This window comes from Erythrolamprus reginae, chromosome 9 (assembly GCF_031021105.1).
Source record: "Erythrolamprus reginae isolate rEryReg1 chromosome 9, rEryReg1.hap1, whole genome shotgun sequence".
In the NCBI taxonomy this organism is placed as follows: domain Eukaryota; kingdom Metazoa; phylum Chordata; class Lepidosauria; order Squamata; family Dipsadidae; genus Erythrolamprus; species Erythrolamprus reginae.
Genome location: NC_091958.1, coordinates 29,219,761 through 29,236,604, shown reverse-complemented (window position 1 = coordinate 29,236,604; position 16,844 = coordinate 29,219,761). Strand labels below are relative to the sequence as shown.

General features: G+C 45.6%; 1 protein-coding gene across 1 annotated transcript in view; it reads left to right on the top strand.

Annotated features, from left to right (window-relative positions):
• Positions 1–16,844, top strand: part of FA2H (fatty acid 2-hydroxylase) — a 91,647-nt gene that overhangs the window by 39,980 nt on the left and 34,823 nt on the right. The window contains exon 2 of the mRNA XM_070761689.1: positions 5,102–5,194. Within this exon, the coding sequence (XP_070617790.1) occupies positions 5,102–5,194 (93 nt within the window). The remainder of the gene's footprint in view (positions 1–5,101; positions 5,195–16,844) is intronic.

Sequence of the window (16,844 nt, the reverse complement as noted above, 5' to 3'; positions counted from 1 at the left end):
GAAAACTCAGTATAGTGGAGTTAATTTCTAACATTTTATCTAATCCCTCAGTATCCATAGTTACTCTATCTTCTCTTTTGGGGAAGATGGTGTCATGCATAGGCATCATTCCCTGGGCTCGCCTTCATGCTAGGGAACTCCAGTGGCTTCTGTTGCCTTTTCAGAGATCGGGGCACAGCAACTCAAATCGACGCATTGTCATCCCACTGAGTGTTCGCAGATCCTTCAAGTGGTGGAAGTCTCCGGCCATGGACAGAGGATCCCCGTTCAGGTGCCCGGATCAATTTGTCATCACCACAGATGCCAGTCTATCGGGATGGGGCGCCCACGCCCAGGGGATGATAGCCCAGGGCACGTGGTCCCCGGAGGAAGCTTCCAGGCCAATAAATTGGCTAGAGTTAAGAGCCGTCTCCCTGGCTCTGAAGCATTTCTCTCCTCGCATCCCCAACCGGCACGTTCTCATTCTCACCGACAACATTGCCACAAAAAGCCATATCTGCAGGCAAGGGGGCACGAGATCCAAGGCTCTCATGAGGGAGGCCCTCAAGCTGGGCCTTTGGGCGGAAAAACATCTCCAGTCGCTCCTAGCCGATCACATCTCGGGGAGTCTCAACATCCAGGCGGATTGGCTATCCCGAGCAACGATAGACCCAGGAGAGTGGAACCTCCATCAAGACCTGTTCCATCAAATCACCCTCAGATTCGGCCTACCAGTCCTGGATCTCTTCGCGACCAATGCGAACGCCCAACTCCCTCGCTTCTATTCCAGATTTCCATCCCCGGGAGCGGAAGCGATCAATGCCCTCCGGAGTCCATGGCCTCCAGGCCTACTCTATGCATTTCCTCCAATTCCAATCCTCCCGGACGTGATTCACAAGGTCCTCACCGAGAGGGCCCGAGTAATCTTAATCGCCCCTCATTGGCCCCGCCGGCCCTGGTTCGCAGATCTCCAACAGCTGTCCGTCCAGGACCCTTGGCGACTCCCCGTTTCGGGGGATATGCTGCGGCAGGGGGCCTCTTTCCATCCAGACCCGGAGTGGTTCCACCTCACCGCCTGGCTGTTATCAGGAGAGATTTAGAGCTGCGTGGGCATGACCCTGATTCAGTGGAGGTCATTCTAAAGGCCAGAAGGGGCTCGACCAATCGAATCTACGACCACACGTGGTCCAAGTTTCACCAGTGGTGTCTTCAGGAAGGTCTCTCCCCTCTGTGCATCCCCATACACAGAATTATTTCCTTCCTTATGCAAGGTTTCCATAAAGGACTCTCCACCAGCACCCTCCGGCGTCATCTGGCAGCCATTTCATCTGTCCTAGGGGGCCCCCGCAGACAGCCTCTCCGATCCTTCCCTGAAGTTCAGGAATTCCTCAAGGGCATAGCCAACCTCAGACCTTCCAAGGTCCACAGGTATCCATCCTGGGATTTGCCACGGGTTCTCCACTCCCTCACGCAGGCACCATACGAACCCCTAAAATCGGCGTCCCTCAGGTACCTATCCTTTAAGGTAGCTTTCCTGGTGGCTATTACCTCTGCCCGACGCATTTCGGAGCTGGCTGCCCTCTCAATCAGGCAGGACCTTTGCCAATTCCATCAGGACAAGGTAGTCTTGCGACTGGACCCCACCTTCTTACCCAAGGTCAGTTCCATGTTCCACAGATCTCAGGATATTGTCCTACCTTCCTTCTGCCTCCAACGAGACCATCCCTTGGCAATTAGATGGCACACCCTGGATCTCACCAGAGCGCTGAGAATATATATCCAACGCACAGGACCCTTTCGGAGGTCAGAAGCACTTTTTGTAGCCTATCATCCCAGAGTCATGGGGGCCAAAGTGTCTTCAACAGTAATAGGCCGTTGGATCAGAGGGACTATATCTAAGGCCTATGAGTCGGCCTCCCTCTCAGTTCCAAGGAACATCACTGCGCATTCCACCAGGAGCGCAGCCACCTCGGCCGCTTGGGCGACTCAAGCCCCGTTGGAGGAGGTCTGCAAAGCAGCCACTTGGGCCTCGCCAAATTCCTTCATCAGGCACTACAAAATTGATTCTTACGCTTCAGCGGACGCTGCCTTCGGCAGAAGGGTACTCCAATCCGTTATCTCACACGATAGCAAGCTAATCCCACCCTAGGGACCATCTATTGGGTATGTCCCATGTGACTGCTGGACCCGCTCCTTCAGTACGGAGAATAGGCGTTGATTGCTTACCTGAACGCCTCTTCTCGTACGGTGAGCGGGTACAGCAGTCACTTCCCGCCCTTGTATGTGTCTTCTTTACCTTTCTATCTCTTTCTTCCTCTAACAATGAGAGTTGAACACTACAGAGCTTCACAACTGAGCCTAGTCTATGGATTCGCGAATTCTGGGGAAGGGGCGGATCCGGCAAGCTTTTTTAATACTAGGCTCAGTTCCACCGGATTGGACATGAGCAACCCATGTGACTGCTGTACCCGCTCACCGTACGAGAAGAGGCGTTCAGGTAAGCAATCAACGCCTATTCTCTTCGCCAGACTAGCCAGGCCCAGTTCCAGCAACCTCTCTTCGTATGTTTTAGTTTCCAGTCTCCTTATCATCCTGGTTGCTCTCTTCTGCACTTTCTCTAAAATTTCAATGTCTTTTTTGTAGTGGGGTGACCAGAACTGGGTGCAGGACTCTAGGTGTGGTCTAACTAAGGTTTTATAGAGTGGTATTAGTACCTCCTTAGTCTTAGAATGAATCCCTCTGTTAATGCAACTTAGGATTGCATTGGCTTTTTTGGCTACCACTGCACATTGCTGCTTTACATTTACTTGGTTGTCCACCAAGATCCCAGTCGCAGTTGCTGCTATTGAGTGTGGTTTCACCTGGGTTGCTGAGATGGAGATGAAGAGGAATACTAGGCCTGGAGGAGGACAGACAAATTGCTGCATCTCAATGGCTCTAAATGGCACCTGCACCAGGGCAGGCAACTAAGGGCGGGCATGGCCTTCCCTGCAGGCTTCCTCTGTCTTGTTCTCCACTCAGCCTTAGGTGATCTAGGATCGGGAGGAGATTATGAATCCAGCCCTCATTTTCTGCTGCCTCCAGCTGTCTGAAATGTTCTTTGATTCACCAGGCCAGGGATCCCCAAACTCAGCAACTTTAAGACTTGTGGACTTCAATTCCCAGGAGCTTTGCTGGCTGGAGAATTCTGGATGTTGAAGTCCACAAGTCTTAAAGTTGGCAAGTTTGAAGGCTTCTGCCTTGGATCCTCTGGAAAAGAAGATGACTAGATCCAATCAGACTGAAAGCAAAACTGATCCGCAAGTTTACTTGGCTTTTGGTTGTGTTTCTCCTCAAAGAGGAGGGTTGGGAATCTTGAAAGAGGCAGCCCAACAAATAGACATCTGTTTTTTTGAGTGTAGCATTTGAGTGTAGAATGTCAACAATAGGAGGCATCCACCACTCTCTATAAGTCTGGGTAACCATGATTAAACTACTATTATTCTGTTCGCCTGGTGCTGCCCTATTTGCAGCCCTATCTGGATAGGGAGTCTCTTCTCACAGTTGTTCATGCCCTCTCTACATGGGGCTACCTTTAAAGAAAGTTCAGAGACTGCAGTTAGTGCAAAATGCAGCTGCACAAGCCATCATAGGACTTTCAAGTTATACCCATATCTTGACACCACTCCGCAAGCTGCATTGCCTACCAATTGGTCTCCAGACACAATTTAAAGTGTTGGTTATGACCACATTTATTTATTTATTTATTAGATTTGTTTGCCACCCCTCTCTGTAGACTTAGGACCAGGTTACTTATGGGACCATCTTCTGCCTCATGAATCCCAGTGGCTGGTTAGGTCCCACAGAATTGGCCTTCTCCAGGTCCCGTCAGTTAGGCAATGCTGCCTGGCGGGGCCTAGGGGTAGAGCCTTCTCTGTGGCAGCCCCGGCTCTTTGGAATCAACTCCCTCCAGAGATTCGTACCGCCTCCACCCTCCTGGCCTTTTGTATGTCTTTAAAAACTCATCTCTGCTGGCAATTTTGGGGCCATCGAGCACTGGGATTATTATTATTGTTGTTGTTGTTGTTGTTGTTGTTGTTATTATTATTATTATTATTATTATTATTATTATTATTATTAATTAGATTTGTATGCCGCCCCTCTCCGGAGACTCGGAGCGGCTCACAACAATAACAAAATATAAAATAATAAAGTCCAATACTTAAAAAACAATTAAAAACCCTTGTCATTAAAATAGTCACACAACCCAATCAAACCATACATAAATTGTAAAAGCTAGGGGGTATATCAATTTCCCCATGCCTGGTGACATAGGTGGGTTTTCAATAACTTGCGAAAGGCAAGGAGGGCAGGGGCAGTTCTAATCTCCGGGGGGAGTTGATTCCAGAGGGCCAGGGCCGCCACAGAGAAGGCTCTTCCCCTGATATTTTCCTCTGGCCATATATATATGAGTTTAAATGGAATGAATGTGAATGACTGTTTTTTAATAATTGGGGTTTTAGATAAAGTTAGTCTACGGAGAGGGGCGGCATACAAATCTAATAAATAAATAAATAAATTTTAGATTATTTTTAACTTTGGATTTCTCACTTTTTATTTTTTTGCGACTTTGTAAGCCGCACTGCGTCTACAGAGAAAGGCGGCATAGAAATCCAAATAATAAATAAATAAATATTGTTAGGAATTCCAGAATACAACTGAGGAATGGTGCAAACCGTTCCATAGACAAGTGGCCGGTCTTTGGATTTGTCCACCGGTTTGTTTCTGGATGCAGCTGAGACACCCACCGGAATTGCACTGCAGCCTTTCTTCATAGATATTGTACAAAGGGGGGGATTTAAGAGGAAAAGTTCTGGACTCCAGAATTAAACGTCTATGGGGATTCTTGGGCATCCAGGTCATGGTTGTCCCAAAGGTGCTTTTTTTTTTTTAAAGGAGACTGGAGTTCCTTTTTTTCCCCCCTTGAAGATGTTTCACTTCTTGTCCAAAAAGCTTCTTCATTCAGAACACACATGGAACCATGTGCTGTCCGGAATCTGTGATGCCCACAAAAATGAACTGGATTGGTTCCCAGGAAGTAGATTTCTCCCCTGAATCATTTCTCCTATACTTTTCCTTGCAGACTTGTGCAAAGACACCAAACTCCACCAGTTCTGAAGCCTCAGGTCCTGCCACGCCCGGAAAACCTAGATTTGCATCAGTCAGTGCAGATAAGGTAAGAGACCTGATGGAAAGACAAATGGGAACTCCATTGACAACTGAAAGCTAAGCTGTGGAACCTGTTAACATTGTTTTATTTATTATTTCTTTTATTGGTCTTACATCTATGCCGCCCAACTCCCAGGGGATTCCAGGCGGGTTCTTTTCAGGGTGTGAGAAAAGTTAAAGTGGCAAAAGAGAGAAAAAAATATTAAATGATTTCCTTTCTGCTTCATTCCTCTGTGTCAGATTTAAATGGGCTCCCCGGCGTTTGCCCTTTTGCCCTGGACTCACTTTAGGGTAGAGGTGGACAAAGATGTCCAGCTGATTTCCCTCAAGCCCACATGTTTAGGGCAATGTTCCATAAGATAAGAAAACATTTATAGCAATAGCACTTAAGACTTATATATACTGCTTCACGGTGCTTTTACACTTTTCCTTGAGCCAGTCAGGATTGAGCTGCTGGCAGTGGGCAAAGTTAGCCTGCAATACTGCATTCTAACAGGAAGGAAGGAAGGAAGGAAGGAAGGAAGGAAGGAAGGAAGGAAGGAAGGAAGGAAGGAAGGAAGGAAGGGCAATTGCAATAGCATTTGTATAAATATGATTGATGGATCTCTGACTGACTTTCCTTGCTGACTAAGGTGCTCCGCATTATGGAAAAGGGAAAAATTGGCCAATAATAGTGTTTCCGTGTCTTCCCTGTTTCTATTTTTGGGGCTTTTTTCAGTCTGGTGCTGATTTTTCCCCCTGCTCCTTGTGGCAGTGTGTGTGTGTGTTGGCTTAATTGCCTTTCCTTTCTGCAGTTGGGACTGAGATCTTCTGGTTTGTTGTTGAATCCCGTTGTGATCTCAGCTAATTAAATCACCTCTCCTTGTGTGACCCATGTCCAGGTGGTCACTACAAAAAATGGGCTAGAGATGAGTAGGGTAGCTGACAAGGAAGCAGTTGTGGAGAAGGTGGGTGGGTCAAAGCTTGGAAACCTGGAAGCTAAGTCTGTCTAGCCAAGTCCTTAGTTAGTTAGTACATTTCACTTGTGGGTTTGTGTAAAGGAACTTTAACTTAGTAAAGAACGGAAGTGAACCTGAATTTATTTATTTATTCAATTTTTATGCTGCCCTTCTCCTTAGACTCAGGGCGGCTTACAACATGTTAGCAATAGCACTTTTTAACAGAGCCAGCATATTGCCCCCACAATCCGGGTCCTCATTTTACCCACCTCGGAAGGATGGAAGGCTGAGTCAACCTTCAGCCGGTGATGAGATTTGAACCGCTGACCTTCAGATCTACAGTCAGCTTCAGTGACCTGCAGTACAGCACTTTACCTGCTGCGCCACCCCGGCTCATATATTGCTGGTATCTGATGTCAACGAACCAAGTAGCGTCTGAGAAATAAATCACAACCCACTGCTGTGCTCTCATAGGAGATTTTATTTATTAACAAAGCCATTTTGGATTTGGGGCTGTTGGGGAGCCCTTGCAGAGTAGTGCCAAGGACTTTAACACGTTTTTCGCTCATAAAATTGCTCGGATCTGAGCGGACCTTGACTCCAATTGGATAACAGAGTCGACTGACAATGCTTCTTTCGGGAGGGGGTCCTTCCCAGATCCCTACAAGGTGGCACTTGTGTGCCCCCTCCTCAAGAAGCCTTCCCTGGATCCAGCCATTCTTAATAATTATCGGCCAGTCTCCAATCTTCCCTTTATGGGGAAGGTTGTTGAGAAGGTGGTGGCGCTCCAGCGGTCCTTGGAAGAAGCCGATTATCTAGGCCCTCAGCAGTCAGTGAAGCAGTGGAAGTGATGTGCCGGTGCCTGGAGGCTGTTGGGGTCTGGGTGGGTGTCAACAGACTCAAACTCAATCCTGATAAGACGGAGTGGCTGTGGGTTTTGCCTTCGAGGGACAATTCCATCTGTCCGTCCATAACCCTGGGGGGGGGGGAATTATTGACCCCCTCAGAGAAGGTCCGCAACTTGGGCATCCTCCTTGATCCACAGCTCACATTAGAGAAACATCTTTCAGCTATGGCGAGGGGGGCGTTTGCCCAGGTTCGCCTGGTGCACCTGTTGCAGCCCTATTTGGACCGGGAATCACTGCTCACAGTCACTCATGCCCTCATCACCTTGAGGCTCGACTACTGTAATGCTCTCTACATGGGGGCTACCTCTGAAAAGTGTTCGGAAATTTCAGATTTTGCAGAATTCAGCTGCGAGAGCAATCATGGGCTTCCCTAAGTATACCCATGTTAAACCAACACTCCACGGACTGCATTGGCTGCCAATTGGTTTCCAGACTCAATTCAAAGCGTTGGTTATGACCTATAAAGCCCTGCATGGCATCAGACCAGAATACCTCCGGGACCACCTTCTGCCGCATGAATCCCAGTGGCTGGTTAGGTCCCACAGAGTCAGCCTTCTCCAGGTCCCGTCCATTAGACAATGTCATTTGGTCGGGCCCAGGAGAAGAGCCTTCTCTGTGGGGGCCCCAGCCCTCTGGCATCAGCTCCCCCTGGAGATCCATACTGCCCCCACCCTCCTCATCTTTCGTAAGAGCCTAAAGACTTATTTATGTCATCAGGCTTGGGCAGATTAGATCTTAGCCCTTGATTGAATGATTGCTGTGTGAATGACTGGAATTGATTTTTAATACAATTAGGGAGTTTAGTTAACCATGTAGTTTTAATTTAATTGGATTAATTTTATTGTAATTTACTATTTTTTATATGTTGTGAGGCACCCAATTCTTTGGAAAGAGGCGGCATAGAAATCCAATACATACATACATACATACATACATACATACATACATACATACATACATACATAAAAGCACTTAGACTTTACAGTGCTCTCTAAGCAATTTACAGTGTCGGGATGTGGAAGACTGAATCAGCCTGGAGCCTGGTGAGATTGCAGGCAGTCAGCAGAAGAAGCCTGCAGTACTGCACTTTAACCACTGTGCCACCGAGGCTCATAAAGTGTTGCATAACGCAAAAACCATTACAAACCTTGATTTGGGAATACTTCCCTAATACCAAGGCGGATGCCTCCTTCTCTTTATCGGTCAGACAGACATCTTCTGATTTAATTATCTGTCTTATTATTAAATGGAAATATTTATCTTCCCTTGCCAGACAAGAAATGCGTTTAATTTTCATTTGAGTCTGAACTTATCTCATTTTGCATTTTTAGAGGGATGCAGAAATAAGATCGTTTTTAGTGTATGAAGCCATAATATTCTAATTTTAATAATTTAGCTCTCTAGGTTTTTAAAAAAACAACAACATTCTAATAGATTTGTACAACTTAATGTAGGAAGACATAACCTATTTGCAAAATCATTTGTGAAACACTTTTAAATTAAACAAAACTGCAAGTGATAATGCCTGGAGTTAGAGAATTGTGCATAACCACAACAAAGGAGGATAGAACAAAGCAGAGTAACAGAGTTGGAAGGGACTTTGGAGGTCTTCTAGTCCAACTTCTGCTCAAGTAGGAGACCCTACACCATTTCCATCAATTCTTTTCAGAACAGAGCTGGAAAAGACCTTGGAGGTCTTCTAACCCAACCTCAGGCAGGAAAATGTAAACCATTCCATACAGGTGGCTTTCCAGTCTCTTCTTAAAAACCTCCAGTTTTGGAACACCCACAATTTCTGAAGGCAAAGGTTAATTGTCCTCTCTTTTAAGATGTTTTCCTTTAATTCCAGGCTGCTCCTCTCCTTGATTAGTTTCCATCCATTGCTTTTTATCTTGCTATGGATTTGAACTACAGTTCTGACCACAAAAGTTCAATACAACCAGAGAGCAAGTAATTTTTTTTTTTGATATCTTACTTTCTTTTCATTTGTTTGTTTGTTTGTTTATTCAATTTCTATTCTGTCCAGCTCCCTAGGGATTCTAGGCGGCTCACAACAGAAAATCTAGTCTAGATTTCCTCCATGATCATCTGTTGCCCTAATGTGGTCCTTTAGGTCTTCAAATGGTGCACTCATGTAAAATGTAAAAACGAATGAAAAATAACAACCGTCCAAAAATTAGGGATAAAGAATCTTTGTCATGCCCTGTATAACAATAATACTATTGAGGATTCTACCAATATTTAGGCCAAGGTCTTTAAAAACAGAGAGTGAGAGAGAGAGATTGTGAGTGTTTTTTAGCAATAGCAATAGCATTTAGACTTATACTCCGCTTCATAGTGCTTTTACAGCCCTCTCTAAGTAGTTTACAGAATCAGCCTCTTGCCCCCAACAATCTAAGTCTTCATTTGACCCACATCGGAAGGACGGAAGGCTGAGTCAACCTGGAGCCGGTGGTGAGATTTGAACTGCTGAACTGCAGCTAGCAGTTAGCCGAAGTAGCCTGCAGTGCTGCACTCTAACCACTGGGCCACCCCAGCATATGGATTAGCAGCTGGTGAAACTCTTGGGTGTATTCTGTCACTGATCTCCCCCCCCCCTCGGGTCAGGGTTTCCATCCTGGTTCTAGCCTTGCGTGCAGCCAGGGGGTGATCAAAACGCAGTCGGACGGCAGCCATAAAAGCATCATGATTCCTCACCACTGAGGAATCCTCATTATGGAGGCCCACAACCCACTCAGCCGCGGTCCCTTCCAGGGCCATGGGGACACCTCTCGCTTTTGCTGTCCCTGTGGGGAAAGCCTCCCCATATTCTTGTGCATGATAGCAATAGTATTTAGGCCTATATACCGCTTCACAGTGCTTTTGCAGCCCTCTCTGAGCGGTTTACAGAATCAGCCTCTTGCCCCCAACAATGTGGGTCCTCATTTGACCGACCTTGGAAGGATGGAGAGCTGAGTCAACCTTGAGCCGGCTGGTGAGATTTGAACTGCTGAACTACAGCCAGCAGTTAGCGGAAGTAGCCTGCAGTGCTGCACTCTTACCACCCTTCACTTCGAAATTTCATTTTAAAATATTGAGTCAAAATAGGAGCCAAACGAATCTCAGAGAAATGTTGTTTCCAATAAAGAAGAAGACCTGTAGCTCAGGATTAGAAATGAGGGATCCTCGGTGCTCCCTATTTTTGGTTGTTTTCAATCTTGACAGGGCAAGCCATAGGATATAAACTGACAGCAAGCAGCATTCCCTACTGGCACTGATAATGTTACCTAGCTTGGGTAATGAAACGTCCTCAGCAAAACAAGCAGGCTCAGCGACCACTAAGGAGCCCTCAAATGCTGCTTCAAGAAAGGCAACAGAAAATTTATTTATTCATTTATTTATTTACTTATATACCGCCCCTCTCCGTGGACTCGGGGCAACTCACAACATTTCAATAAAAAGATACAATAAAATATTTCTAAGCCAATTAATAGAATAATTACTTTAAAATTATCTTAAAACTAATTTAAAAACAAACAATCACATCCATACCGTCACATTCAATACATTTACAGGGCAGAGGCTGGGGTCTAGTAATCCCAAGTCTGCCGACATAGGTGCGTTTTCAAGTTCTCACAAAAGGCGAGGAGGGTGGGGGCAGTATGGATCTCAGGGGGAGCCGGTTCCAGAGGGCCGGGCCCCCCACAGAGAAGTCTCTTCCCCTAGGCTCCGCCAAGCGACATTATTTAGTTGATGGGACCTGGAGAAGGCCGACTCTGTGGGACCTGACCGGCCGCTGGGATTCGTGCGGCAGAAGGTGGTCCCGCAGGTATTCTGGTCCGATGCCATGTAGGTCATAACAAACACTTTGAATTGGGTCCGGAAGCCAAGGTTGACTCAGCCTTCCATTGTTCCGAGGTGGACCTGGATTGTGGGGGGCAATATGCTGGCTCTGTTAAAAGGTGCCATTGCTAACATGTTGTAAGCCGCCCTGAGTCTAAGGAAAAGGGTGGCATAAAAATCGAATAAAATAAAAAATAAAATAAATAAATAATTTGGCAGCCAATGCCTTCTTCCTATCAGATGACAATTTATTTATTTATTTATTGGATTTATATACCACCCCTCTCCGAGGACTCGGGGCAGCTAACAGCATATAAAAATAAAACAGTACAATACAATTTCCTAATCCAATTAATTCAATTAATTAATCCAACCTAAAATCCCAGATGTTAAAAATAAGCCATTCCCAATCAAACCACAGACATACAAAACATTCATCGGCCGGAGGGCTGGAGTCTAATCGCCCCAAGCCTGGCGGCATAGAAGAGTCTTCAGGCTGTTACGGAAGGCAAGGAGGGTGGGGGCAGTGCGAATCTCTGGGGGGAGCTAATTCCAGAGGGCCGGGACCCCCACAGAGAAGGCTCTTCCCCTAGGCCCCGCCAAGCGACATTGGACCACCTGAAATGGTCTAAACTTAAAAGACCATTTTCAGTTTATAACAATATTGTTTTGTTGATGGGATTTGGACTATGGTGGGTAAAGCAGGATGGGACATGGAATGGGAGAGAGACCTTCTACCTCCAAAGGGCTCTAAATGCCAAAATGCCCCTAGGCGCATCCATAAGTCTCATTGCAGATGGGCATAGTGAGGCATGCCCATAACTGAACTGCTGGGCCATTATGCATCCTGAATCAACCAGAGCATCGGAGTGTGCTTCAAGGGCAGTTTCATGTGGAACACCTTACAGTAGTCCACACATGAGACAACCAACACGATTTGTCTGGGCAACGGTCTCTTGGCCCAGTTGGCAGCTGTTGCTCCAGCAGTCGGCGTAGGTACACCCAGATGTCTATCATATCATGCCCTTGTCCTAGGACATATTTCCATTTTGCAAATTATCAAATTTGGAATAGGTTGTGTTTGTGTGTATGTGAAGCCAAGGCACTGAGTGGGAGCTGTTTTTTTCCATTATTGTGGTTAGTGTGTGTGTGTGTGTGTGTGTGCGTGTGTTTGCTGAGCAGGCTGCTTAATCAAATTGCAGCCTGCCTGGCTTCCCTCCCACCCTTCTGAGCCTCCACCCCAGGATGCAGTGGTCAGTAAAAGTGCCACTTTGAGACATGCGTGGGAGGGGAACTGAGGAGAGGAGAGTTCTGGAATTCTGCAGCCGCCTCCAAACAGATTAGAGCAGTCGGACTGTCATGGATCCAGGGATGGGCTCCTACAGGTACGGTCAGGTACGCAGAACCAGTAGAAAAAATTTGAAGTTTTTTCTTTTTTTCCCCTTCTATGCTCTGGGTATGTTTTTCCTATTGCACTAAATGAGGTTGAATGTGTATAATTTTAGAAGAGCTCTGTGTGTGTGTGTGTGTACATACACAAACAGTTTATATAGTCGATAATGTATATTTTTGTGTGCCTGTGTGTAATATGTATGTACACATATGGCATATATACACAGAATCAAATAGTATATTTTGGATGTTCAGTAATAGTAAAAAGGGAAATTGTATCTCTTTGAGGCGAGGAGAGGCCAGGCACCCTAAACCAAACCCTTGATGTGAGTGACTTCAAGTTGGCCACCTTTAAACCAGTCACATGACCTTTATGCCATCCCCGGTCACATTCAAGCCACTCCCACCTGGTCACATGACTGGCAAGCTACACCCACAAAATGAGCCACGTCCACAGTGTGGTAGTAAAAAAAATTGTACCCCTTCACTGTATGGATCTAATGCCTGGATTCCTCTCAGCGCGCGAATTCGGAGGGGGGGTGAGTGTGAGTTGGCAGAGCAAAGTGTGGAGCTGAGTGGGGGTCAGGCTCGGAGAATGCTAGCCTGACGGAACAGCTTCAGCTGAGTCAATCAGATGAGTGATAGGTTGAGACTGAGCGAGGTGGGACACAGTGGCAGCAAGCTGGCCAGGCGAGGTCTAAGGAGCATCTGCCACCCATTAGCAATGAGGAGAAGGTGGAGTCCAGAGATCCTCCAAGGACACGGAGAGCAGAGAGGAGAGAGGCACAGGGCTGGTCAGCTAAACTACACGGGAGGAGGCAACCTCGCCTCTCGTGAAGGGCTGCACTGGCATTGCCTCCTTCATCCTTACTGGAGGACTTGTTTGTGGCTGGAGCAACGTGCCCAGTTCCGTGCCTTGTGTGCTTGTGCATTGTATCTTGACCTCTTTGACCTGAGTGGATTGCTTTCCTGGATTTTGCGTGTTGCCTGTTGGACTCAGTTACTCAGTGACTCTTGCTGTGCTGAACTCTAATCCCGACCGACACAGCAGGGATGCTTTTGGTTTTTTGGGTGTGTGTGTGTCTGTGTGTGTGTGTATTTGTGAGTGAGTGTGTGTGTGTGTGTGTGAGAGAGAGAGAGAGAGCACCCAAAAGGCATTTTCCTTCAGAAGGAGTGCAGGGTCCAAAGGAGAGGAAAAGAAGTAGGGGGTCCAGCCAGGCAGTGCACAGAAGGTTCAAGAGTGTTAGAGAGAGAGAAGAAGGGAGAGGGGGCACCTAAGGCAGAATAGGCTTAAGAAATAGACATGATGGATACATAGCTGTAATAGCATAGATCAGGGGGCTCTAACCTTGGTAACTTGTGGACTTCAACTCCCAGAATTCTCCAGCCAGCAGAGCTTCTGGGAGTTGAAATGCATAAGTCTTAAAGTTTCCGATTTTGAAGATCTCTGGCATAGAGCATAGCATAGCATGTCAGTGATTGTATAAACATTGTCATCATAAAAGTATAGAGATACTGCTTGACTTATAACCCCTTATGGCAGGACAGAATTTTCATTGCTGAGCAATGTTGTTCAGTGAGATGCCTGATTTTATTATCCTTTTCATTTTTGCCACAGTTGTTAAATCACTGCAGTTGTTCAGGGAGCATGTGGTCATTAAGCCAATCCCGTTTCCCCCAATGATTTTGCTTTTGGAAGCCGGCTGGGAGGGTCCCATGACCCTGGGACCCTGCAACCATCGTGAACACATGTAGAAGACGAGGCAGAGCCTGGGGTTGGGGTCAAGAGAGGGAGCTGCCTGGAGTTGTTACATTCCAGCAAGCTCTCCAAGTCCAGGCCCACTTCAGTTCCATTAACTCTTACCTAGCGTCAGTTTTGCGCTGACTGTTGATGTGACTAGATTCATGTGAATAGGTTTGAGCAGTAAATCTTCCTAACCAGAATGTCACATTAACATATTCTCAGGTGCAAAGGCTCAGAAACACAGGTAAAGTTCCGGTCAAGAAGAGTGATTGCTCAGGCTAGTCTAGTGTCCAAATAAAATCCAGTTGGTTGCTCTTCCGAGTATTGTGCAAACTTAGACAACAATTCAATTCCTACAGTTAATCCTCAATAATTTATTATTATACTTGGAACCAGAACTTCCTCTGGTAAACATCAAAGGCAAACACATGATGCCCTGGAATGCTGCAACAGTTGTAAATACATTCCAGTTGTCAAATGCCCACATTTTGATCAAAATCAGGGATGCTGCAAAGGTTGCTAGTGCAAGGATTAGTTGTAAGTCATTTTTAAAAGCACTCTCATAACTTTGAATGGTCATTTAATGAATGGGCATAAATTAGGACCATCTGTAATGCAATAAAATATGTTGGGTCTAAGTATGGTACCTTTATCTCAAGTTCTTTTGGAAATGTAACTTTGATCTAGCTGCCAAAAGAAGCTTTAGTTTAACATACATGCATACATACATACATACATACATACATGCACACACACATGCACACACACATACAAACACACAAACTAAACAAACAAACAATTTATAGAAGCCAGAAAGTGTCTTAAACTTTTTTTTGAACCTGGGAGCACCTGTTGTCATTCCATGCAACCTGTATTTTCCTGAAAAAGTCAGATGCTTCTCCTACTATTAACGCCCCCCCCCCAAAAAAAAAACAACACCTATAGCCAGGAATCAAAAGGAAACAGATTTTTGGCCATGTGTTGGTATCATTTGATCCCAGTTTGAAAAGAAGGCCCTGACTGGAATGCTTGGGTTTTAATCCCAACCTTGTTCCTAGTAGAACCCAATACTCTGTGTTCTTGGGCCACAGTAATTGCTTGTGGTCTAGACCAGGGGTCTCTCCAAACATAGCACCTTTAAGACTTGTGGATTTAGAAACTCAACAGCTGGTTGAGGAGTTTTGGGAGCTGAAGTCCACAAGTCCTAAAGTTGCCAAGTTTGGAGGCCTCTGGTCTTTAGACTGCTGGAAGGGACATCTGTCATAAATGCTACTTTGAGCTGAGCTAGCTTTTGGGCAGAGTTATAGATGTCCAGCCAAAGAAAGACATACCCTTCTTTGTGTCTTCTGTCCTGCTAGTATAGCTTACTTGCATTAATTAACACAGCTGCCTGTGTCAGTGAAGGCAAAATCATCCCACAGCCTTTTGGATATGTAACAACATAATATCTAATGCAACAAACAACTTCCTGAGCAGTTTTCCTTTGCAGGACGCAGTTTGACCAATAAGCACTAATGGCAAATTAACTTAGATCTCAATTATTTATTCATTCATTCATTCATTCATTCATTCGATTTTTATGCTGTCTTTTTCCTTAGACTCAGGGCAGCTTACAACATGTTAGCTATAGCACATTTTTAACCGAGCCAGCCTATTGCCCCCACAATCCGGGTCCTCATTTTACCCACCTCGGAAGTATGGAAGGCTGAGTCAACCTTGAGCCGGTGATGAGATTTGAACCGCTGACCTACAGATCTACAGTCAGCTTCAGTGGCCTACAGTACCGCACTCTACCTGCTGCGCCACTCCGGCTCATTTTTAATTAGTTGAATTGTGGTACAGTACTGCTTTTCCCTCCTAAGGACTTGAGCACATTCCTGAGATTGAAAAACTGTTTTTTTGAGGCTGAAAAAGGAATTTCATATATATGAACCTCTAAATACATTTTTTTTGCCGTTGTTCCATTGAATATTTAATCGTGCTTGCCACAAAAATTAAACAATTACAGGAAATCCTCCATTTACCACTGTGACTGAGCACACACCTTTTTTGAGTGGTGGTTAAGCAAATTCTGCAGTCAGTAAACAAAGCTATTTGTCAGGCAGAAGAATCCAGACCACACATAAAGTTCCAGTTAAGCTAAATTGATACTAGATAAGAATCAATGGAATTCAAGAGAGGTTGGACTTAAACTGTAGTTATGTAATGACTCTAGGCTTATTCCTCTCTTGACTCCACCATCACTAAGGCTTTACCTGTTTTTCACCTACATCATTCTTTGCTATGGAGTAGTTTTTGCCGGAAATCAGATGTAATCACTAGTTTCCAGTAAAAGCATTGTAAATTGTGGTCACATGATCATGGAACATTGCAAATGTGTCAAAAATGCGGCGGTATGACCCTGTGAGAGAAGTCATTGGAACTTTGAATCTGGGTTATAAGTCTCATTTTCAGGTACTGTCATAATTTTGAAGAGCCACTAAACAATTAGTCATAGATGTGTCTTCCTTTCCCCCTCTCTGCTGCTGCCCAGTTTTCCGTGTCCATCTGTTCAGATATCTGGTTGCCTACCCCACTTCAGCTTTGCTTCCAGGCCCAGATAAGTTTACTTAGGCTTAGTGTTTTTATTTAGTTTAGTAATAAGAATATGCTTAATTCACTTCTGCAGGCAATGTTTCATGATGCAGGGCGGGAACTCATGTTTACTTCCAAGGGCAGGAGCCTCACACACAGCAACTCGACTAGAGCATAGAAGAGTAGCGTTGGAGGGCTTCTAGCCAAACCCCCTGACCATGGCTGGAGACCCCATTCCAGATTTGATGGGGCATAGGATGGATTGATGGATTGGGCTTG